Source organism: Mya arenaria, chromosome 5 (assembly GCF_026914265.1).
Source record: "Mya arenaria isolate MELC-2E11 chromosome 5, ASM2691426v1".
NCBI classification, from domain to species: domain Eukaryota; kingdom Metazoa; phylum Mollusca; class Bivalvia; order Myida; family Myidae; genus Mya; species Mya arenaria.
In genome coordinates, this window is record NC_069126.1 from 6,827,834 (window position 1) to 6,852,195 (window position 24,362).

The following is a 24,362-nucleotide window of genomic DNA, read 5'->3' on the forward strand; positions in this document are numbered from 1 at the left end:
TTTAACAATAACGCTATAATGAGCCATCTTTAAGAGAAAAACACTTATGCCACTTAAGATACATCAACGTTTTTATTTAAGTACTCCCTCGTGCCCTACGCTGTGCTTACATGAGGAATAACTTTAGTTGGATGACTTTTTTGTGATTAATATTACAAAATGATTTCACAAACTCTGACTGATAATATATCAGCTAAAATTATCTCTGATTAAAGTATAAAATGTTTTGGTACCTTTTGTCATTGACCCCACGAATTAGACCCTCAAAGGTGCAGTCCTTTAAAACGCACACGCGCACACGCACGCACGCACGCACGCACACACACACACTGGTTCTATGAATATTTTCACAAATTTCGAAGTCACGTGCGTCTTAGCGCACAACATTGATTCGATTGGACATCGTTTATAGAAAATGTGTTAATAATTATTTTTTTAGTTTTAAATTTATTCAGTTTTAGCTTACGTTATTCGATGTACAATTCTGTCAAACTATGATGCCTGGTTAACCCATATAAGTTTGGAACCATTTGAAAGGCTTTGAAGTATTAATGGTATAACCATGCAAATACTTCATTTTCGCTTTCATTTGAAATAGAATACCAAAAGGACAACTGTCTTAACTTTATCTACAATCGAATGATACCAAAAGTACATGGGGTCCCAAAAATTTAACGTCATTGTCATTGGCTCACTAAAGTGCAAAGCCCATTCATAATTGGCTTCTGAAGTTAGAAAACATAGCGATCAATCACACTAAGGGATGAACAGAGCATAGCATTTGTTAAATGTGGGTCCTTATGCGCATTATATTCCATCAAATTTGCAACCAATTGATTCTCAAAATTTAGTTCATAGGATGATATTCAAATGTTAGAGGAGTGTATGGTAAATGTGCGTTAAACAACCATCTTTCTCATGGACTTTGAAAAAAGAGATTTGCAAAGAAAACGAATCATTTGTTAAGGTTCAAAAGAATTCACCTGTTTTATGTACTAAGTATAAGTCTAGTTTCAATGAAATCTAATTTGGAAGCTCCATGATATATGTCTATCAAAACGTATCCTTTTCAAACGGATTCAACTCTTTTATTTATGGATCTAATTTCATTGAAATCTGATATGGAAGCTCCTTGATATCTGTTTTTCAAAAAGAATCTTATTTTTCTTGTCATCACAGACCTGAATTATTCATAATGAAGACAATAGGCTTAAAGCTGCACTCTCACATATTTACCGTTTTGACAACTTTTTAATTTTTTGTCTTGGAATGAGCAAATTTTTGCGTAAATATCAGCAAATCAGTGATATAAGACTGCTGACATAAGACCAGATAGCAGATTTTCATATTTCCATACGAAAATTAATGTTTTATGGCTTAAACCGTTACTAACGGTATAAGAAAAATGCATAACACATCATTTTTTACCTTAAATATAAAAATCTGCGAACTAATTTTTTGTCAGCAGTCGTATATAACTGGTTTCCATGCATTTTCACAAAAATTGCCTTGTTCCAAGACAAAAAATCAAAAAATTGTGAAAACGTTCAATCTGTGAGAGTTCAGCTTCTGAATAGTCAAACGTCTTTCGAAGATAGAATAGCTTTGACTTAGAGTGTTTTATAAAAACTTGTTTATCTTAGTCCAGATACGTTTTAAGATTCATAGTTAGTGAAATTGAGAATTATTTCAATTAAGTCTTATAGGTCTTTTAACTCTTCATAGTAATATACTTATACCACTTTTTCGTATAATCAATATTTACGCGTATTTATCTTTCCTGCAATTTGAATGCGTAAGTTGATACAAAACGCCATTATGTCCCTTTCTATTTGTTTCCTAGCTTGAGTATTTTTTTTCATAAGATGTAGCAATTAGACCATGCTAAAATGCGATACTGTGTCGTGTATCAATATAACGATTTATAATCGCAAACTAAATTTTAAACTACGAACCAATTTTAGACCTTTTTACTAAATCCCTATACAGCGCTTTACATCATTAACATAGCCATTCAAGTTGTAAAATTTTAAAAACGACTTTAAAAATATTTTTTAGACGCAAGTTATACAGATAATAGGAAATCCATCCAACTGCTACACAGTCGTAAACGTAATGCTAAATTACGAAGTGCTGTAAGAATCGCTAAACTGCTGTTCGCGTCGTATAAAGCAGATATGATCGATACGAAGTTCACATCAAGGTTTGTTAACCAAGTGGCAGTCAGTGGTTTCAGTAGGAGCGTATAGTAATATTTCAAGGTGAAGGAGAGGTGAGTGTTTATTTTGTGTTTTATTGTCATTATGGAACACAATGGGTCGTATTTACTATTGTCTTAACCATTCTGATTTCATAAAATGTTAAAAACGTGTACAACGTTTGAATATGATTTTTATAGACTGGCATGCATATCTACTATTATTAGACGCATTGATTACTGGGAGAGAAGCTGACAGAATTACAATTCATAAGTATTATACATGTATACAGCATTGTTAAAATATTGTGTGGTGTTAAGTTTTGATTCAGTCTTATTGACATGAATGGTATTTAACTGATTTGAATTCTAAAGCAATTGCATTGACTTGTCAATGGGTTTAACAATTATAAAAAATAACACTCATCGTTAAGAATGTGTGTCAAATTCACTTATTGTCTATGGCAGAAATGTTTGTGCGAAAGCATGCTAAATAAAACTTAAAAGTGTGAACAAAAAGGAATGGAGACATTTATAAATATAAATATCTCGCATTGTTTATTCATGATTTAATGGAGTTCGACCGCACCATGGTACGAGCTATAACTATGCAAACATGTATATGATACAACGATACTGTAAGTCGTGCAAAATTGCTAATGATGTAAAACAGTTTTCTGAACCTCAAATGTAGTGTTAATCAATCAATCATTAGAATACGATAAACTCCCGCATTAAAGCTGCCCTGTCACATATTTACCATTGTTACAACTTTTTTGCCTTAGGCCTAAAAAAAAAATACATTTGGTTCGGGTTACCCGACCCTACCTACGGAATAGGCGCCGACCCTACCGTTTTTATAGTCAGTTTGAAAAAAAAATGAAAAACTAAAAAAAAAACTAAAAAAAAAAAAATCGTTTTTTTTTTAATTGCTTTTTAATATTAAGTTTAAACCTTAAATGCTTGTACAGAAGATAGCTTTAACACCATTCTCCAATGATGAAAATTATATTCTTATATAAAACCTAACAAAAAAAATAAATAAAAAAAAAAAAAAAGCCTACCTACCCTACCTATTTTTTTTAAGGATGTAACCCTAACCAAACAATTTTTTTTTTAGGCCCTTAGATTGAACATTTTTTTGCGTAAATATCTGCAAACCAGTGATAAAAGACTGTTGACAAAAGATCAGATGATAGATTGTCATACTTCCATTCCGAAATTAATGTTTTATGGCTTAAGAAATATGCATAAAACATCGTTTTTTGAACTTAAATATAAAAATCATCGATTTAATTTTTTGTCAGCAGCCCTAAATGACTGATTTGCATGCATTTTCGAACAAATTGGGTCGTTCCACGACAAAAAAAGTTGTCAAAACGTTCAATCTGTGAGCGTGCAGCTTTAACGCGTGATAATTTTTGTTGTATATTTAAAGTTTTAAACTGGTTTTCAGCACCATAATCTTAAACTGAAGATAATATAATCAACCATATCAAATTATGATAAGAATTAACTCCAGTAAGTTACAAGTTAATTGAGTTGACCTACAACATATGTCTTAAAGCGTGGTAGTTTTATCGTATATATAAAGTTTTAAACTGATTTTCAGCTCCATAATCGCTAACTGAAGACAATTTAATCAACCATGATTGGCGACCTATATAAGCGTTACCCGTGGGTGTGTACAGTATGGGCTTTTATGGAAGTAGTCCTCTTTGCCGGGGTTCTCTTTGGCTGGGGCTCCCTCGTCTTCATACTGAAGGAAGAGGGCTTCTACTTGGAGGAATGCGCGGCCGTGTTGTCCACGGGGACCGGTGACCCGGTTCTAAACATGGATTTGACGTACAATTCCTCGTTGGTCGAAATGGCAGAAATCACGTCCGTTAATTCAACGAAAGGGACGTATCAAATTGATATGAATAACACAGACGAAGGCCCTATTAAACACTTTATAGACATGGGATGCCAGGCACAAGAATCTAAACTGAACTTGTGGTTTTCCATCGCCGTCAGCATCATGTATCTATCCTTCACTGGGATTGGCTACCTAATACGGCTCGTGGGCACGAGAATCACGCGTCTTATTTTCTTGTAAGTATACATCATAACACGTGTCAGGTACATAATGGTTCTGCAAATATCTGTGTACCTGTGTTCTAGGCTAAACGCTGGTATTCTGAAGGAGGTGGGGATGCTTATCTGCGCATCATCGATTCTGGAATATTCTTTTTCAAGGAATGTTTCTTGATGACGCAATACTCTACTCAATATGCCGCTATCAGAAATTCCATTCACGTTTGTTTCAAGCGATTAGGCTATTTATATGTGAAAACTATATATATTTAGTATTCACAATCAGTGATCGTTTAACGAGGGTTATTGAGTGTTTGCGAATACCAGCGTGATGCCACTCTCTGTAGAATTGCCATATATGCATGATGTATCGTTGAGATAAAAGGCCTAGCAAAATATTTTTGTTTCTGGTTACCCGCCCGATCGTGTGCTTTTTTAATCAGACCGATTTTATTATTATTTTTAAAAATAAAATAAAAAAATAACTAGAGGGTAAAAAAAGAAGAACTAAATTCCAACCTTCAGTTCCTTTTTTTCAGACCAGAAACAAACCGTTTTTAGGCCTAAATGCTATTATATTAAGCATGTTATTTCCAAAGGAATGGCATTTGTTGTCATTTAAGCTAAACTCGTGTTTTTAAGTAATGTTCGTATCAGATCGTCATTATATTGTAGCATATTGTGTTTAAGGTGTCACATCCATCATTATGATGCATGCAACCCGATAATAATAAAAAAAAACATTTACGAATACGCATGATAATTGACAAACAATAGTTTTATGCTATATTGCTTGGCCTTAAATAATGCGAAATGGGATATCATCACCATTGAAAACAAAAGAAATACAGTCCATCATAGGATACTAACGGTATTCAGTAATATAGGGTCAACAGTTTTTTTACATTTTAAAAAGGCCGATTAGATAGATTTTTTCTCACATCCCCGTAAAGTTGATCCGAATCTTTGGCCATAAAGATAAAAAAAAACTATCGTACAGAACTACAGTCAATTGATAGGAATTAACTCCTGCTTTGGTGACATGTGACCTGAAATACATTTAGTGACATTTAACCTAAACTTATTTATTTTTTAAATGTCACTTAACGCAGGAGTTCATACCTATCAAGTGATTGTGTACAGAACCACCTTTTTAACTACACGTATATTTTGTTAAACTAAGTTGGGAAACAACGTTTACCGATCTTTCTCTCTCGGCCAAGGAAGCTACTTCATTCTTATGAGGGGCGAAATAGCTCACATTTTACCGAAACCTTATAAATGAAATTACGGCACTACAGAAGGTTGCATATTTGTAATAAAACTCACAAATGCATGACAAACTCTGAGATTGCATATTAAAATTATATCATTTGCTGTTCAAGCATTACCATTTTCGAGAATGTCTTTGGCTTATTTGAACTTTCAAGTGTTTATTTTCGCTGTTTGTTTATCATTTTCATCTGTAAATTATACCTAGTTCAGCCATCTTGTCACACTGGCCACTTTTTATAAGTAAATTTATGACGCTTTAATACATATCCCTCTGAGGCAATACCATCTCTTTTCTTATTTAAATGTTAAAAGTAATGTGAGAATATAATAATGGTAAACATAGTCCAAATGTATTTTGCACTGGCAGACTAGGTGGAGGGGACCAGCGCCCAACCCCCACCACAACCTTATTTTGTCCGAGCGAACATTTCATGTCAATATGATAAAGAATTTATGCACACATTACACCAAATTGAATCATTTTAGACTTTTCTTGAGGAAAGACCCCCAATCCCCATTGTCGTGCTAAGAGGGTTCCTTGCTTAAACCAGGGCTGTTTTTCAATATTTATTTTAACGTACTTTTATGGTCATACGTCATTTACGTCATTCACGGTAATGGTTAGTTATTGATAACAAGCAATCCGATTAGCTACATCATACTTAGAACCAATTAATACACCCCAGTATTTGTTTCGTACCGAAGTGTATGTATCATAAGCATTGAAAATGCTAAATTACCGAAGTTAATAACATATAGTGAATTCCAAATATAATAAATAATAATGATAACAATAATATACATTGTACAGAATTGAGAAGTAATCCGACCAATTGATAGTCCCAAGTCTCTCTTCCGGGGGTTCCTTGGGAAGGGATGCACCAGGCACCCCGAGGAGAGTTCGTCTCCTTTAACGGCAAACCTCGGGCCGCCCCGTAGCATGTGTCTCGTTATACTAAATTAAACAAGGCTTTAAGTTACATGTGGTATTATTCTCAAGGCCGTTAATTGAATAAACGAGTTACCATAAATAGAATTTGCAAACTGAAGTAGCAAAAACTGTAAATGCACGAAGATGAAATGAAACTGCATACTGTATATCTAATGCAGCGGAATTATTACAGAAGTTAATTTGTGCCTTGTATTAAAATGCTGTCTATTCTTACATACTTCTTTATTTTATTACAAGCAAGTAACAATTATATAACCTGTAAACCATCTAATTGATGCCTTTGCGAGTTGTAATCAAATGGATAGCCGCCACGTTCTTGGGGGATAGACTGATAAGCACAGTCATTGTTGACCTCCAGACGAGAGATGCCAGAACTCATTTGGAAATGGTTAATTCAAGTTTATTTAAATGCCAAAAAAACGTCGAACAAATCAGATGACAGAAAGTTATTTTCCGGTTACCGTAATTTTTATTCACCAAGATGTCAGAACCCGGCCTGAAATATTTAAACGTATGGTTACTTATGAAGTATTTAAAAAAGGGTAAACAATTGAGCTATTGGCTAGAACACTTGCACTCAACATTTAAACAGCACAATAAGAACATGTTATGCACCAGTCATTTGTAACCACGCCCCCCCCCCCCCAGGTCCGGGGAATAGCGTGGACTTTGACTTTCGGTCCAGCCAAGCCCGGGCAAAGTCTCCGCCCTGCGGGGACTATCTGCTGTTAAAACCCCCGCCAAAATTTCCCCGCACCCAAGGGACCCTAGATAAGGCCAATTTCATGCTAAATTTGGCGTGAAGACAAAACCACCGCAGTCACCCGGCACTGCGGGGCCACCTGAAAAGTAAAAACACGGCCCATTTCCCCGGCTATCCCCGGTATACCACCGGACCTGGGGGCCGTGGTTACAATTGACTGGTGCATATTTCATTGAAAATATCAAAACTGTTTGACCAACTTTTGTTAACCTCATAGTTCCTCAAGCGTGATAGCTTCAGATGTGACCTACATTTTGAACTACTTAACCAAATGATAAAGCCTTAAAATTAAGAATTTATAGTATAAACGTGACCAAACAGTTTTTGAGAGTTTTGTTATGTTCAAATGTTAATGAAAAAAATGTTTGAAAAGTTTAGTCACATTGAGCAACATGTTTAGTTCCATGTTTATCGATTGTCGGCTTCCCTTTAACTGGTTTTAGGCGGAACTCTCGTTTCTGTAAGTATTATCGGAAACGATAGCACTTGTAAATTCCCACGCCGCAAGACCAAATGTTAATGCACTACGGATTAAATAAGAACCATAAGAATAACTAAATAAACACCTATAAGCCATTTAAATACTTTCCCTATTATCATTTTCTATTTCATATTGATACCATTTTACCATGATCAACCATTGCAAACATGTTTCATAATTGTATTTATATATATGAACATTAACTAATCTTTAGACTTATGTTTGTCTTTTAAACAGTGTTATATACTTGACTGGAACAATGTGTTTAGCCTTCGCCACCCCAGGTAACTTTTCTTTTTTCCATATTTCTCATTACAGAAAAAAATGTATAAAACATGCATTACTCAGTAGTGTGTGTAAGTTTTAAGGCTAGAATAAATACATTTAGTGTTGAGTATAACAGCGCTGTAAACGAAAATGTGTGCTTACTTAACCAGTTTTTCGATTTGTTTAACATTATCGTATGTATTAATACGTTTACAGCTAGGTTTATTATATGCATTTTATAGATGCAGTGTCTTTTCAGTTTATGAGTAATGACATTACTGTTAGTAAACGCAAATAATTTTTAAAGCATACTGATATTTATCTCTGACTAATTGCCAAATTCTAGATTTTTTACATATTGTCAATACATTTATCTAGGGACTAGACACCAGATGATACCATTGTAAGAAAAAACGAAAATTGTCAAAAAATTACGCAAAATTGATATCATTGTACACAACGCATTTAATCTAACCAACTGATGTATAATATCGCTCACTACACATATAGCTTCCGCAGTTTTTGCGTATTTTCCAATTCGAAATTTACTGTTAAGCTGTTAGGTGTTTTCTAATCGACGTCTTAATAATGTAAATATTAGTATAGGATGCACTTTTATCACCTTTAAATGTCATGACCAGAAATATTGGAGTGTTTTAATGGCTTTTAGTTGAGTGCTTACTTAACAAGCACCACTCTATGAAAACTTGCAATTTGCTAGTGTTTACTAATGCAGTAACGCTTTAAAGCATTTTTATGTGAAATACACTATACATATATACATATTTCAAGAAATCTCCATACCATTTAAAATTTGGTTTGTTCATTATTATACACGACAATATAAATACGCTTCAATAATAGTTCAATATAAGATTCTCAAAATGTTATGCACGATCAATGTTTTGACCAACTGGGGGGAGAAAAGCCCACCTATTTGAGGTATAATAGAATATAAAAAAAACTACCTACCCTATCTAGTAATATTTGGGATGACCACCTCCTCCCTCCCGCACACACACACACACACGCGCGCACGCACGCACGCACGCACGCACGCACGCACGCACGCACGCACGCACGCACACACACACACACACACACACAAAAAAGAAGTATTTTTCTGGAGTTGCGGCCTCACTGGGTCTGTCAACATCCCACCTGCTGGGTTTCACCCACTGTCTAATGTTCCCCACCCATATCCCGGCGGGACAAAACATTGAACGGTGCATTATTTGGTTGTCTATTCTATCTCCCACTGTTCGCTTGCAGCTATTCCGTGGCTGATATTTCCTGGTCTCGCCTGCATCGGCACCGGAGGATTGACCCTACTGGCAACCAATATGCAGGTAGACTACTTTCAAACTACCTTATTTTTTCAACATGAGAGAGTAGCAAAGCTGATAAGATTCAGTTACATTGTAATATAAAATATCGGTGAGAAAATGTTGTAATTCTTATCGTAGAGTTACATGTAAGCGATCTTGGTCCTATATATTTGACATTTCGGGTTTCCAAGATGTTTTCACTTAACTTGGCAAGAGGTACATACGCAGTATTAAGATTACCATTTAAGGTTACCATTTCTTACATTATTTTCCATACAAAAGCTGTAAACGCTTGTTGCCATATATTTAGTCGCTGATTTCCACCTAGATTCCTGAAGGGTGATACGTTGGCGTCAGAGCAAATAGCAGAGCCAAAAAAATACCTCATGGACCTCTAGCAACACCACAAAACAAAATATCACAACCCACAAACACGATATGATGACATTTCAGAAATAAGTCAAATAACGACTTATTCATCACTGCCAATATGATACAGGACATCAATGGATGTGTGAGTGTGGGTGTCTCACTGCCAATATGATACAGGCCACCAATGGGTGTGTGAGTGTGGGTGTCTCACTGCCAATATGATACAGGCCATCAATGGGGATGTGAGTGTGGGTGTCTCACTGCCAATATGATACAGGCCACCAATGGTTGTGTGAGTGTGGGTGTCTCACTGCCAATATGATACAGGCCACCAATGGGTGTGTGAGTGTGGGTGTCTCACTGCCAATATGATACAGGCCACCAATGGGATTGTGAGTGTGGGTGTCTCACTGCCAATATGATACAGGCCATCAATGGGGATGTGAGTTTGGGTGTCTCACTGCCAATATGATACAGGCCACCAATGGGATTGTGAGTGTGGGTGTCTCACTGCCAATATGATACAGGCCACCAACGGGATTGTGAGTGTGGGTGTCTCACTGCCAATATGATACAGGCCACCAATGGGTGTGTGAGTGTGGGTGTCTCACTGCCAATATGATACAGGCCACCAATGGGTGTGTGAGTGTGGGTGTCTCACTGCCAATATGATACAGGCCACCAATGGGTGTGTGAGTGTGGGTGTCTCACTGCCAATATGATACAGGCCATCAATGGATGTGTGAGTGTGGGTGTCTCACTGCCAATATGATACAGGCCATCAATGGGTGTGTGAGTGTGGGTGTCTCACTGCCAATATGATACAGGCCACCAATGGGGGTGTGAGTGTGGGTGTCTCACTGCCAATATGATACAGGCCACCAATGGGATTGTGAGTGTGGGTGTCTCACTGCCAATATGATACAGGCCACCAATGGGTGTGTGAGTGTGGGTGTCTCACTGCCAATATGATACAGGCCACCAATGGCTGTGTGAGTGTGGGTGTCTCACTGCCAATATGATACAGGCCATCAATGGGTGTGTGAGTGTGGGTGTCTCACTGCCAATATGATACAGGCCATCAATGGGTGTGTGAGTGTGGGTGTCTCACTGCCAATATGATACAGGCCACCAATGGGATTGTGAGTGTGGGTGTCTCACTGCCAATATGATACAGGCCACCAATGGGATTGTGAGTGTGGGTGTCTCACTGCCAATATGATACAGGCCACCAATGGGATTGTGAGTGTGGGTGTCTCACTGCCAATATGATACAGGCCACCAATGGCTGTGTGAGTGTGGGTGTTTTACTGCCAATATGATACAGGCCACCAATGGGGGTGTGAGTGTCTCGCTGCCAATATGATACAGGCCACCAATGGGGGTGTGAGTGTGGGTGTCTCACTGCCAATATGATACAGGCCACCAATGGGATTGTGAGTGTGGGTGTCTCACTGCCAATATGATACAGGCCATCAATGGGATTGTGAGTGTGGGTGTCTCACTGCCAATATGATACAGGCCACCAATGGGATTGTGAGTGTGGGTGTCTCACTACCAATATGATACAGGCCATCAATGGGGATGTGAGTGTGGGTCTCTCACTGCCAATATGATACAGGCCATCAATGGGGATGTGAGTGTGGGTGTCTCACTGCCAATATGATACAGGCCACCAATGGGATTGTGAGTGTGGGTGTCTCACTGCCAATATGATACAGGCCATCAATGGGGATGTGAGTGTGGGTGTCTCACTGCCAATATGATACAGGCCACCAATGGGTGTGTGAGTGTGGGTGTCTCACTGCCAATATGATACAGGCCACCAATGGGTGTGTGAGTGTGGGTGTCTCACTGCCAATATGATACAGGCCACCAATGGGTGTGTGAGTGTGGGTGTCTCACTGCCAATATGATACAGGCCACCAATGGGGGTGTGAGTGTGAGTGTCTCGCTGCCAATATGATACAGGCCACCAATGGGGGTGTGAGTGTGGGTGTCTCACTGCCAATATGATACAGGCCACCAATGGGTGTGTGAGTGTGGGTGTCTCACTGCCAATATGATACAGGCCACCAATGGGTGTGTGAGTGTGGGTGTCTCACTGCCAATATGATACAGGCCACCAATGGGTGTGTGAGTGTGGGTGTCTCACTGCCAATATGATACAGGCCACCAATGGGTGTGTGAGTGTGGGTGTCTCACTGCCAATATGATACAGGCCACCAATGGGGATGTGAGTGTGGGTGTCTCACTGCCAATATGATACAGGCCACCAATGGGTGTGTGAGTGTGGGTGTCTCACTGCCAATATGATACAGGCCACCAATGGGTGTGTGAGTGTGGGTGTCAGATTATATATACTCGCACTCGGGCATTCGGCGAGTGCTGCGATACTTTTTAAGTGGTTCGGCGGGAAATCGAATCTGATGAGTTATAACATTGAATGCAATTAAAGTATAAAAAAACCTGGTTTAAGTGGAGACCAAACCCACGACGGTAACGTCCAGAAAAAAAACCGGCAACAAAACCGCTCACCCACAAGGACTCTTATGAAGGCTGAGGGATCATATTACCTTCAAGCCTTTTATTTAAACGTGGACAATATTTGAGAATATATCAACATTTGTCGAAGGGTTCCAGCCGCCAGTTTCTTAGGTTTTTAGACTCCTTATGAAATGCCATACCTCTATTTCGTCATAAAAGGTGCAATTTACAAAACATGAGCGAGCCCCTTTAATGATCTTGAAAAATAAACCTTTACACATAGGCCTTAAAATTTTGAATAATTCTTATGCATGTTGTATCATTTTGAATAACTCCAATTTCACGTTTTTACATTTTACATCTCCATCCCTCGTGCTGTTCCAGGTAGCCGACCTCCACCCGCACCTTCGCTCAACCATTGTGGCCATCTTTACGGGTTTCTTTGATTTCTCCTCCATCAACAAACAACTCATCCGGGTACGTGCCTTTAAAGTGTCGGTCTTTTAGTGCTGGTTAAGGATTGTAATTATGTTCTTACAAATATATGGTTTGATGTTACGCAGTCGCATAACCATTTATTTTGTTTAAATACTTACTTACTATCTTAAAGTTTTTTAGAGGTCTACATTATCTTGTGGATACTACCCACTAACTGGACTAGCCACTGGTTTATATTTACCGCTTCACCTGATTAAAATCAATAACGTCTGATTGCTGATTTACTTGAATAATTGAATATTGGCAAATTTGAATTATACTGCCGGACAAAAGATATTGACCACTGAATTTTATCCAATTGAAGTATTGAAAACTGTATATGATCAGTATTAAAATCAGTCAAAACATTCACACAACGTTGAAATGTATTGAATCCAAGATTTTAGAAAAAATCTAACACTGGTTAATTATTTAAAGAAACTTAGTACCTTGAGATGGTAAAGAAAAAGTTTGCCATTATATACCAACTCTGAATGTTCCAGAGAATTGTTACGATCATGTTCGTGGTTCGTCTAAAATCAAATTAATATGGTCCCTTATGCAACATGAAAGAACACATACTCATCTTCAATGGTGAAACCGTCGTCTTATAAAAAATCGCAACCCCGCCCCCATTAAAATGGATGAAAATCTAGCAATTAATACCCTAAAGATATTGTAAGAGGAACATAGTTTATATTAACGAATCAATATGTCACTGTGCACAGGAAACTAGATTATTGAACAACTTAGTGCTGAATTCAAAATACATATACATGTAACGCTTTCAGTATCTTAGATATAAACAGTTGTATTGTGTTTCAGATTGCATTTGAGGGCGGAATACCTCGGCGTTCCTCGTACATCTTCTATGCCCTGCTTTACGCTGTTATTGTTTCCATAAGTACGTGGTTTTTCCTGCCAAAAAAGAACATGGACGAGGACCACATTGAAAACATCAAAACATATAGAGAGAGTATTCGAAGGAAGTCCCATTTTCAAAAAGGGGATATTGAGACATTCACCCCTCCGACGAGTAATGGATTGGTCCATTCTGAGAAGGACGAGGTTTACCAAAAAGAGGCTTCAGCGAAACTGCTCACTCCCGAGGATCTGCTGAACGGAAATTTAAAAGAGAAGGGGTTGGAAAATGTCGGTAAGAATTGACCGGGCTTGGTTTTACGATTGTATCCATAGTATTTTTCTGCACATATTTATATTGTACTGTATACGCACATATTGAATTTTTCTTTTATACTGTTCTGTGTGTATTTACGTATCTTAATGATTAACAAGGGCTGGGCGAGCGTACTAAGCGGGCCCCTTCTTAGTCATTAGGTTTTCGCTTCTCATGTTTTAAATGTCTTAGAATATAGCTTGTTAACAGCAGGCGAGAAACCGAATAATGACGTCATGTCTGTTAAAGATGTACTCCTACTCCCAAAAAGCATTTACCACATTTGATACAAATGTTTTAACGTACCAGAAAGGATTAAACAGTGTCGAAAACCAATGGTTCTTATAAAAGACACTGAAATTAATTTGAAAAAACGGTGCACAAAACAAGATATTTCTACCTTATGATACGATAGTAGATCACAGTAAATCTTTTAGCACTCTCCAATCATTTAATATTTTTGCGTTTTCAGCTTTAAAATACACGTTTTCAATAAGATTTTTTTCCATAAATGCATTATTTAGTAAGTAATTAAAGGTTTATCAATAAAAATTTATGTTTGTTATACATGTGTATGTATTTATTTTTAATAAGAGTGTCAATTTTTAATGTAAAACTATAACATCTTAAAGATTAGGCCTAAAACGAAAAGAAATAACAACTAGCTTTTCTGTTGCGACCTAATTTTAAAAGTTCTTTACAAAGTAACTAATGCATCTAATTTGTTGCAAATATGTTTTTACAGATTTAAAATAATTAAATGCGTCGGAGCATATTGCTTCAAATAATTATCAGTGCAAATAGCAGAACAGAGTATGTTTTATTGCACATAAACTACACAATTATTGTATGTATTATATATACATATATTATCATTACAATGATACGATATAGCGAGCGACATTAAATAAATAATATTATAATTAACGTATAAAGGATGAATGAACTAGTACCATCTTTAAACTATAAATAATATACTAATTAGACAGTTAGTATTTATTATTATCAAATGCATGTTGGATCAATCGAATTTCAATACATGAATTACTAAAATAAACATAGATAATGTAGAATAACCAATATTGAAAGTTAAATATAAATTTAATATTCTTAATATGATGTAATAATCAACTAAAACAATACTGGTACATGAATGTATGGCATGGCTTATGTATTCAAAACTATTCATCAATCAAGTTGAGCCTGCCTTAAATGCTTCCACTATATATTTGCAAACGTTTCAGATTAGATTTGTGTATTAAAGCTGCGCTCTCATAGATTTACCGTTTTGACAATTTTTTTTGTCTTGTAATGAGCAATTGTTGGTGTAAATGTATGGAAACCAGTGATATATATGACTGCAGATCGCATTTTCATATTACGTTTGAAAATTGATGTTTTATAAAAGCGTTATTACGCTTTATGAAAAATAAAATTTTCAGCAGTTTACCAAACAATTGAGATCTGTTCTATTGTGAGTTATATTGTAAGTTGTAGTATATGAATTGAAGTCTGAACTGAGGTCTGAATCTAGAACAACTTCTAGTATAGGTTGTTTTCCTCTCAGCTGAAAAAGTGGTGTATTCTGACATCATACATTAGTTAAAGGTCGTTGCCCGACTCACTCTATACACACTCATTAAATAAATCTCAAGGCTATCCATTGAGTCGATGCTCTACACTGAACTATATAAACTCAGCTTTGACTGTATTTTATTTTAAGGATTGATATTTTTTTGATCGTTCTAAAAATATTAACACTTTAAAAGTTGGTCCCTTGTTAATATTTCGAAACATGTTCTTATTTGCCTCTTATTAAAGTGAGACTTATTTAAAACCAATACATACACATGTATAACAAACATACATTTTGAGTGATAATCCTTTAATTACTGACTAGGTATATTCTTATTCATCAGAGGATTGATAATGATAAATCCATGGTACGCATAGCATCATCACTCCGGTGAACGAGAATGACTGAATAATGCATTTATGGAAAATAGTTATTACTGATATTTAATAAACAAGATACACAGTGCACAGTGTATTTAATAGCTGAAAACGAACAAATACTAAATTTCTTGTGTGCCGTAAAGATTTACAGTGATCAACTATCGTCTCATAGGGTAGAAATACCGTGTGTGTTTCCCCCTTTATTTCAAATAAAACACGGTATCCTTCATAAGAACCATTGTTTTCGATATTTGTTCCTAATTTTTGGTAAATAAAAACAATTGTATTGTTTGTGGTGCATCTTATTTAGGAGTAAATGTGCACCTTTAAATGTCCATTCGTCGATAACCTACACTTTAAAGGTTTCAAAGGATTCTAAAAGCCATAAAGTTCTTGAAAAGTTTGTCGTAAAAAACCTTAGTTTGATATACTAGTATGCTACTTATACGTAAATGTATATTTTGATCTTAAAGTTCCTGTCTTCAACAGTGCTTATACATATTATCTTAGCCAGTCTGCAATAAAACACATGGTTGAAACCAATGGTATGTTATTCTGATAACTCTATAGAAATCGGCTAGCAAAATTTCGTTAAATAATTAAATATTTGAAAATGAATATTCAATCGTTACTTCTCGGCTATTTCCGTATTGCATGAGGTGTGTCTCAGGCGTCCAACCAAACGTCTAGATTTCTCCTCATTTAATACATTCGGAACTCCTCGGCCATTTTATCAAAAACAACCTCGGATGTATTTGGACGGTTTACACACTCAAAAAGTGGTACGTTTAAGTCCGCTGCAAGTAGATCGCGTAGTAATTTTATTTAGCAGTTAAACTTTGTGACTTAACTCTTGGGATTCTTCATTATGTTTGCTATAATACAATTCAATGACAATAAATTTAAACTTAGATCAATAAATACAACTCTAAAACACTACATTTAACTAATGATATAATTCAAAATTTTACGAACTACTTCAGCAGATGTACCTGCATACATCCGAGGTTGTTTTCGATAAAATGGCCGAGGAGCTCCGAATGCATTTAATATTAATGAGAACTATGCCCAGGGCCAGTAATCAATATTGAGCTTATCCTTATCCTTAGACATGCCTCAGTGATTCCATTCAGCCTATTTTGGTCAGTTAAATATACAGGCCAATCCAACACTTATTTTCTAATCTAAAATTTAAGTTCAAGTTAAGTTGCTTATTGGATACGGTCACTGCAGACACATTGCACAGGGAAATCGACGGAGTTATGAGTTAGGAAAGGAATGGATAAGGAGGATCAATACAGCATGTTACATCACTTTCTTGAAATTGATTTCTTGAAAGGACGATACTGTCTTGTTTAAGAGACCCGACTGAGCCTTTTTTTATTGGCGTCTTATTTCTTAATTTCATATTTTATGGTTAAAAGGGAAGACTAGAGTAGCATTAAATGTTCAAATATTCTACAAGCTTTGATAAAACGTAGCTAATCGTTGGTGTTATTTTCCTCACCAGGTTTGAGCAACAACGCCATCAACGCTGAAATACGAGACGTGCGGCTGGCCAAGGAGAAAAAGCCCGGACTCGCGTCTTCAATCTGCAACTTCACGTTTCTCATGCACCTGTTCTGGCTGCACGTGCACGCGCTCAGATTCGTCACCTTCATCGGCCTGCTCAACGTTTGGCTCGAGAAAATATTCCAGGAGAATGAACACAGAGGTAGGTCACGCCTCGAAGCACATTTGGGGGTTATTTATCCATTCGGAACACCTCTGCCATTTTCCATCGGGAAAAAACTCGGATGTATATATGGACAATTTACAATGTCAGAATTCTTTACATTTGACTACACTGCAAGTAGATCGCGAAGTGATTTCAATGATGTTAAACTTCATGACTTTACTTTTGGGAATCTTTATTAAATTTAAAGTTAGATAACAAATTATACACTTTAAAACACTACAATCAATCAATACTATTATTAAAAAAATACGAACTACTTCTATTGATGTACCGGCATACATCCGACTTTTTTCGATGGGAAATGGCCGATGTGTTTCGAATGAGTATTCATTTTGCTATTAAGTTTGGGGCCGAGTTTGATATAAAAAATGTTTTGCCAATGATAATTATTTATGTTTTAACGTCTTCCAAAGTTCTGAAGGTACTTTGAAACAATCGCATATTCAACGTGATTTCGAAGTACTGTTTTCCGACTGCTACATTGTAAGTATGAACCATGTTGATGTTGAGTTACAGAAGTGGCATTCCAATCACAAGTGTATTGTTTTAAGACTGGTACCCACGTTAATTTTTTGGTAAAAATCTAACGACTCTTTTTTGAGAAAAGTAAATGAGAGTACCAGTCTAATTGTATTCCATCGGAAAACGGCATTAGTCATAACGGCATTTAAAATGATGGAACATATGTTTTGATTTTACAGTTGGTGAGATGTTGTCCACCTTCTCTTATATGACGATGGGGGCAATAGGAACAGCGCTCTTCTGTGGATTCGTCTACGATTATCTTAGAACCAAATACGCAGGTAATATATGTGTTCTAAGCCCATGACTAAATAGCAAGAACTGGACTAAACATATAAATGCCATATATATTTATCCTGGGAGGAGTTTAATTTTAGTTAACGCTTTTTTAATGTTTTGTTATCAGGGATTCGAAGCTTGAATGGGAATTCGATTTCTAAAAACATGACATTAAATGGTATGAATTTACCTAAGTGCTGAAATTAAAATACACTATCATATAAAAAATACAGCTTACAAGACCTACAGTCGAACACCGTTGGCTCGAACTCCTATAACCAGCGAAAATACTTCTAGCCTCGGTAAATTCGAGCCAAGCAGGAATGTCTACCTTCAGTGTAAAAAAAGTTTGACCTTGACATAGAGTTCGAGCCAACGAGGAATTCGAGCCAAGCGAGTTCGAGCCAACGGGGCTAGACTGTAGTAAAAAATCAACAAATTTGCCCAACTGCTTTGTAGCCGTGTATATTACTTTTGTTGGTATTGCTACTTTGTATATCACGCATCAAGTTATCTGTCGGGTTTGGGAGATAGACACACATAGTCATACTACTCAGTAGTAACTCTATGTATCAATTCAAACATGTTGCTCTCATAGATTTATATATGTAATCGTTGTCAAATTTCAATGGAATTTGTTAAACGTGCCGAGGTAAGTAACTTGACACGCAAACGGTCAATCGCCCATTACTGTTGTATAATGCACTTTGCGACTATATTCAACAATAAATTCAGAATACACATGATATAGATTATCATATCATACACTTCATGAGTTTGAGTTCGTCTTTTTATTTGGATAAAAAAAAATCGAGGTATTCTCAAAGCGTTGATGTCGTTGTCGTCGGCGTCGGTGTGCAACACCCGTTTACATTGACCATTACTCAAGACCGTTCGAGCCATTCATTCAGTAGAATGAAACATTGTAAAATTGTTGCTAAAGACAATACGCACCTATATAAAAGTAGCCATTACTCTGGCCTTAGAATTGTCGAGTTATCGACCTTTGCCGACTGTTAAATAACAGACGAGCGTTGGCGTTCGCTCCGCGGCGCTCTTCTTGAAGGTAATGGTTTTGTATGAAACAAAATTGATGCAAATGACTTTCATGCCAAACTCAATTGTTGGCACAAGAATTCTGTCAACCCTTGTCTGGATATAATAGCAATAACACATCGTATTTATATACAAAAGATGAAATGTTTTACATTTATAGAGCAGAAATATACCTCATAAAGGGTTTTAAAAAGCTGTGTATTACCAGAAATGTTCTAACTGACATATTTATTTGACATTGTGGGTATTTGCAGTTTTTTTCTTTCTTTTTCTTAAGACGTATCATGAGTTTGTTTTATATAAGACTTGTCGAACAAGCATAACCGGTAAACCGGTAATATATTAACCGGTCGTCTTGTAAGCCAATAAGTTTCGTTTTTTTGTATTTGTACGTAATATTAACTATCCTTATATCAATGCTTAAAGGGACTAGACACCAGATGGTCCAAACATCGGCAAATCCAGTATTACCTTAAAATAAGCCTAGAATTGTTTATTGTAGGTCGTTAATACATAATTTTACATGGTTAAACAAATAAACGCAACAATTATGTTGCTGTCTTGTCCGAGTTTGCCCGTTTAAAAAAGCACTTATGGTTTCTCAGTTAAAGTCATGTTATGCATATTTTAAACAATTTTATATTTATTCTTGCAATTGTATCATCTGGTGTCTAAGTCCCTTAAAGAATCGAGTATTGATAAATTGTTACCGAAACTTTGTTTAAATTTCAATATCATATCAAGTGCATTTATTGTATTTTATATTTGTTTCATATTTGTTTGATAGTTTAATGGATTTTGCGGCTGTAAGAAAACGGATTGAAATATTAAGTTTTTGAACAAAATACCCACAATATCAATTTTGCTTTAGTAAATAAACCTTTGCTTTTCAGTTTATGATGCAGATTCTTTAATATTTGGGCACATTTGATGCTGTAAAAGTTACTAGTGTCGTACATTGCAGTAATCAAAAGTCTAAATGTTTGTGAATCTCGCAACAAAAACTTAAACTTGTAATTATGGTGGCAAAACAACAAATTTTGAAGTATGTAGCCCAGTTTCATTTGTTTCAGGACGTTTTTTTTTCAATTTGGATTTTTTTTAATTTTTTTTTCAAATGGTTTTAACTAGTTTTTGGCGAGTGTTTGTTTTTCACCTTATTAAAATGCTAATCTTCTCTATACATCGTTGAAAATAAAACCTAACGAAGTGAAAAAAAATTATCTCCACAAAATCTTTTTTGTAGGAACTCTTTTGCTATCATTTCACCCTTGTTTGTACAATGTTTTTGAACATTGGAAAATGCCAAACTACATTTTGCAGAAAGTTCACCGACACAGATTACAGATCGGGCTAGTCAACTCATGGTATTTAAAACATAGCAGAATAGTATATTACTTGTTTACAAAATGGTTTTAAATATTGCCAGGTCTGGCAATAACATGTTATGACATCTATTTTGTCTTTAGTTCTGCATGTTTTTTTTATAACGCGTCTTTAAATGTCAGCTATTTAAACTATCGCGATATTTAAATATTTAAACAGCGTCTGGAGTAGCGCCTTGCCAACGGCTTTAGTTATAACGGCAATTTAAAAGCGGTAGTAAGTAACCGCTAGCACGCAGTAACACTGATGAACAGGAAGTATGTATAAGTATGTCGTTCTTAACGACATTCATCATGTCTCAAAGGAGAAAAAAAGTAAATTTAAAAAAAAAATCATACCATAAATCATATTTATCATATGTGAACTTAATCCGTAACCAGCCTCTTACCACGCCCCTTTTCTTGCTTCTCTTGTAGACTGCAGCCACATCCGACGTGTATATCTTCCCGTGGTGCTCCCTATGGTGCTGGTGATTTTCTACTCCATGGGAACCACAGCCTCGTGCCTCATAGAACACCCGATCGCTCCTTACTTTGCGTTCGGTTTCTTCACGTTCTTTAGATCATCGCTGTTCACGGTCGCAGTGGCGTTCGTTGGCGATGCGTGAGTATACCAGTTTTCTTGTTTCAAAACATATCTGATCATCAACAAAATAATGCTTATACTTTACCAAATCTTTCAGTTCGAACCGTCATAAAAATATATATTAAACCTCTCGACCTTCTGTCGGAATCCGGTTTTGTCAGTGTTCTAGTCTGATCCATTGCTTGATCATTAAATTAAATTATTTTAAATGTTCCATTAATAATGCTTGGTGGGTGTTCATGTAGCTTACGTAATACATCATTTGTACAAAATTCGCTACCCTGAATGGCCAAAACGCCTTATTTAGTCAAAACGTCCCTATTGTGATAGCCATAACGTCCCCGAATTGTTTCTCTCCAAATAACCGAAGGACTTCTTCGATGTTGCATTATGTTCGACCTTCTTCAGTTCTTGGTGCGTGCCGTGCATGATTTTTGGCCGGTGTTTTTATCATCCTTATATGTTAAATTTTAATTATTCATGCGAGACTACACTTAACTTGCAATCAATTTGAACTTAGTAATATAAAACACGTTAAAACACTTCAATTATTTATACTTTTATTTTAATTTTTACGAACTACTTACTACTTTTGATGTAACGGCATAAAGCCGAGGTTGTATTCGATGGAAACTGGCCAAGATGTTCCAAATAGCTCTGCGAGTGCCCAGGTGTTAATTCAGTACCCGCTACATACCTTTACTTGAGCAATGCTCTTTTTACAGATATCCGATGGACCATTTTGCTGTGATGTTCGGGTTTATTCAGTGCTCAGCGGGTGTCGCGGGGCTTATTCAGTACCCAATATTCCAGTGGTACGCGGCGTCCTTGGGCAGTTCCGTCCATGTAAGTGTGTTTGAGTCAATTAATTGAAAGCAAAAAACGGATGGTATTAGTTAGTATTTGGGGCCAAATGGCTGAATGGTTTGTAATATGAAAACCACATAGAACACAAATGGTGTATATATTTGTAATGACATTTCATTAAATGCCCAGATACAAACATAATCGGTATTGTGTTGATTAAGAGATGATCATATTTTAAATATGAAACTGTATGTGCATCGAACATCAATAATCAATCATTGGTTTTTTTTTTAAAGTTGCGATTAATGCACTTTTAACCATAAGAAAATGAAAAGTTGCAACAGTCTTGCATAAGCGTGTCAAGATGGATTGCCTGTGCTGATAAGCCCGTTCAACTTCGTTCGAATAGAAATTCAATTTGTACTATAAAATACACTTTTATATAATTGACATAAAAGCACTCACGTGTTCATACACAATGGGCCGATTGTTCAGAGCTTTGTTTAAGTTAACAACGTGATTAATGTTTAAGTTAACAACGTGATTAATGTTTAAGTTAACAACGTGATTAATGACACCGTTGTTAACTTTTAAACGTGAATAATATGATGATGAACTCAACGTATATTTTAATAAAAACAATTACAGATCAAACCATTGTCTTAAACATCGTTAGAAACACAGCAGATCATAAGTGTATTCATTAAACTTCCAGAGCAGTAACAGTTTGAAAGTTAACAACGATTTCGTTAACGACGTTGTTAACTTTAACGAGGCTCTAAACAATCGGCCCATTTGTTCATATAATGAACACACGTGTTAATACAATTTATACGTTGGCTTACACAATTCAAGCATACAACTTTACTCAATCTTCTTCTAGGTAAACGTGTTCCTGTTGGTTCTTCAAGCGGTGACCCTGATCCATCCTTTTCTGCTATTCTACAAGGGCCGACGGGCCTCCGAGGTGAATAAGGAAGGCGTGTTCCGTTTGGAACTCGTTGTGCCCTCGACTGCTTGAGCGTGTGCGGGCCTCCATAGCAAACTTGAGTGGAAATTTTCCGCAAGGAACTTGTTGTACCCTCGATCGATTTAAACTGTTGCCAGAAAAGGACACTATTTGGACTTGTGAGACATGACCATGACATAACTTGCCACTTCGGCCGACATCTGAGTTCGATCAGTCTGTGACAAGGCTGAGGTCGGTGGCATATATCTGAGTATAGAGACGTGTTTTAATTGTTCCTTTTTAAAGCCATTTTTGTTACTCTGCGCGTTGAGACCATGTCCTGCACTAACTCTGTGCTGGTACATGAAATTGTAAATCCAGGAACAATGTGATATGTAATGCTTTAATTTTTGTGATATGATCGTTACAAACAAAACGCAGTCAGGTTTCAGAAAGGTTCATTTCAATACTAGTAAGATCGTACATGGATTTCAAATGACAAACACATGTCTTGTTTTTGTGTGAGCAGTCATTCCTGCAACGTATCGTTGCTTAAGTAGTTATATACAGTCGTCCCCCCCAGAAAATCGAGCCAAGCGAGTTCGAGCCAACGGGGTTTTATTGTACAAACTCGTGGTAAGTTAATGCATTTTTACATGAATAGATTTGTTTCCGATGAACACGGTTATTAAAACGAGAACTTCATTCCATGTACAATAAACTCAGTGTGTAACAGAAGTTAAAGGGGCTAGACACCAGATGGTCCCAAAATCGGCAAATACATAAATTCCACAAGGCAAGACTAGAATTGTCAATACAGACTAGTATGAGGCCATCATGTTTCATGATTAAAAGAATATTTTGTCGCTGTGTTAGCCGAGTTAACCCGTTTAAAATTAGCGCATAATGGTTTAGCATGTGAAAGTCACGTGATTTGCACAGATACATATACAGACGCTATTTTTAATTAAATAGGAATTTTCATGGTAGACAACCCCAGCATGGCCATAATAGTCTTATTTGACGGTTAGCCATTAACGAAGAAGAAGAAGTAAAAATACGCAAACACTGCTTAAGATGCATGTCTCCTTAGCGATGTGATACATCAGCAAGTAGGATTCAATGCGTTGTACACAAAGATATCAATTTTATTTAAGTGTTTGACATTTTTCAATATATTGTATCATCCGGCCCCAATTTCTCGAAACTTCTTAAGTCCCTTATAACAGGAT

General features: G+C 36.4%; 1 protein-coding gene across 2 annotated transcripts; it reads left to right on the plus strand.

Annotated features, from left to right (window-relative positions):
• Positions 1-2,164: 2,164 nt before the first annotated feature.
• Positions 2,165-23,637, plus strand: LOC128234204 (equilibrative nucleobase transporter 1-like). 2 transcript variants are annotated; one of them, XM_052948284.1, is made up of 11 exons: positions 2,165-2,272; positions 3,810-4,291; positions 7,982-8,028; positions 9,284-9,360; positions 12,583-12,675; positions 13,501-13,831; positions 17,319-17,522; positions 18,248-18,349; positions 21,206-21,392; positions 22,100-22,220; positions 23,065-23,637. In XM_052948284.1, the coding sequence occupies exons 2-11, from the start codon at positions 3,846-3,848 to the stop codon at positions 23,200-23,202; spliced, it is 1,746 nt and encodes a 581-aa protein (XP_052804244.1). In that variant the 5' UTR covers positions 2,165-2,272; positions 3,810-3,845; the 3' UTR covers positions 23,203-23,637. The 2 variants fall into 2 exon arrangements, with proteins under 2 accessions (XP_052804244.1, XP_052804245.1); XM_052948285.1 differs by lacking the exons at positions 22,100-22,220; positions 23,065-23,637 and adding an exon at positions 20,727-20,770 and having other exon boundaries at positions 21,206-21,386.
• Positions 23,638-24,362: the final 725 nt, after the last annotated feature.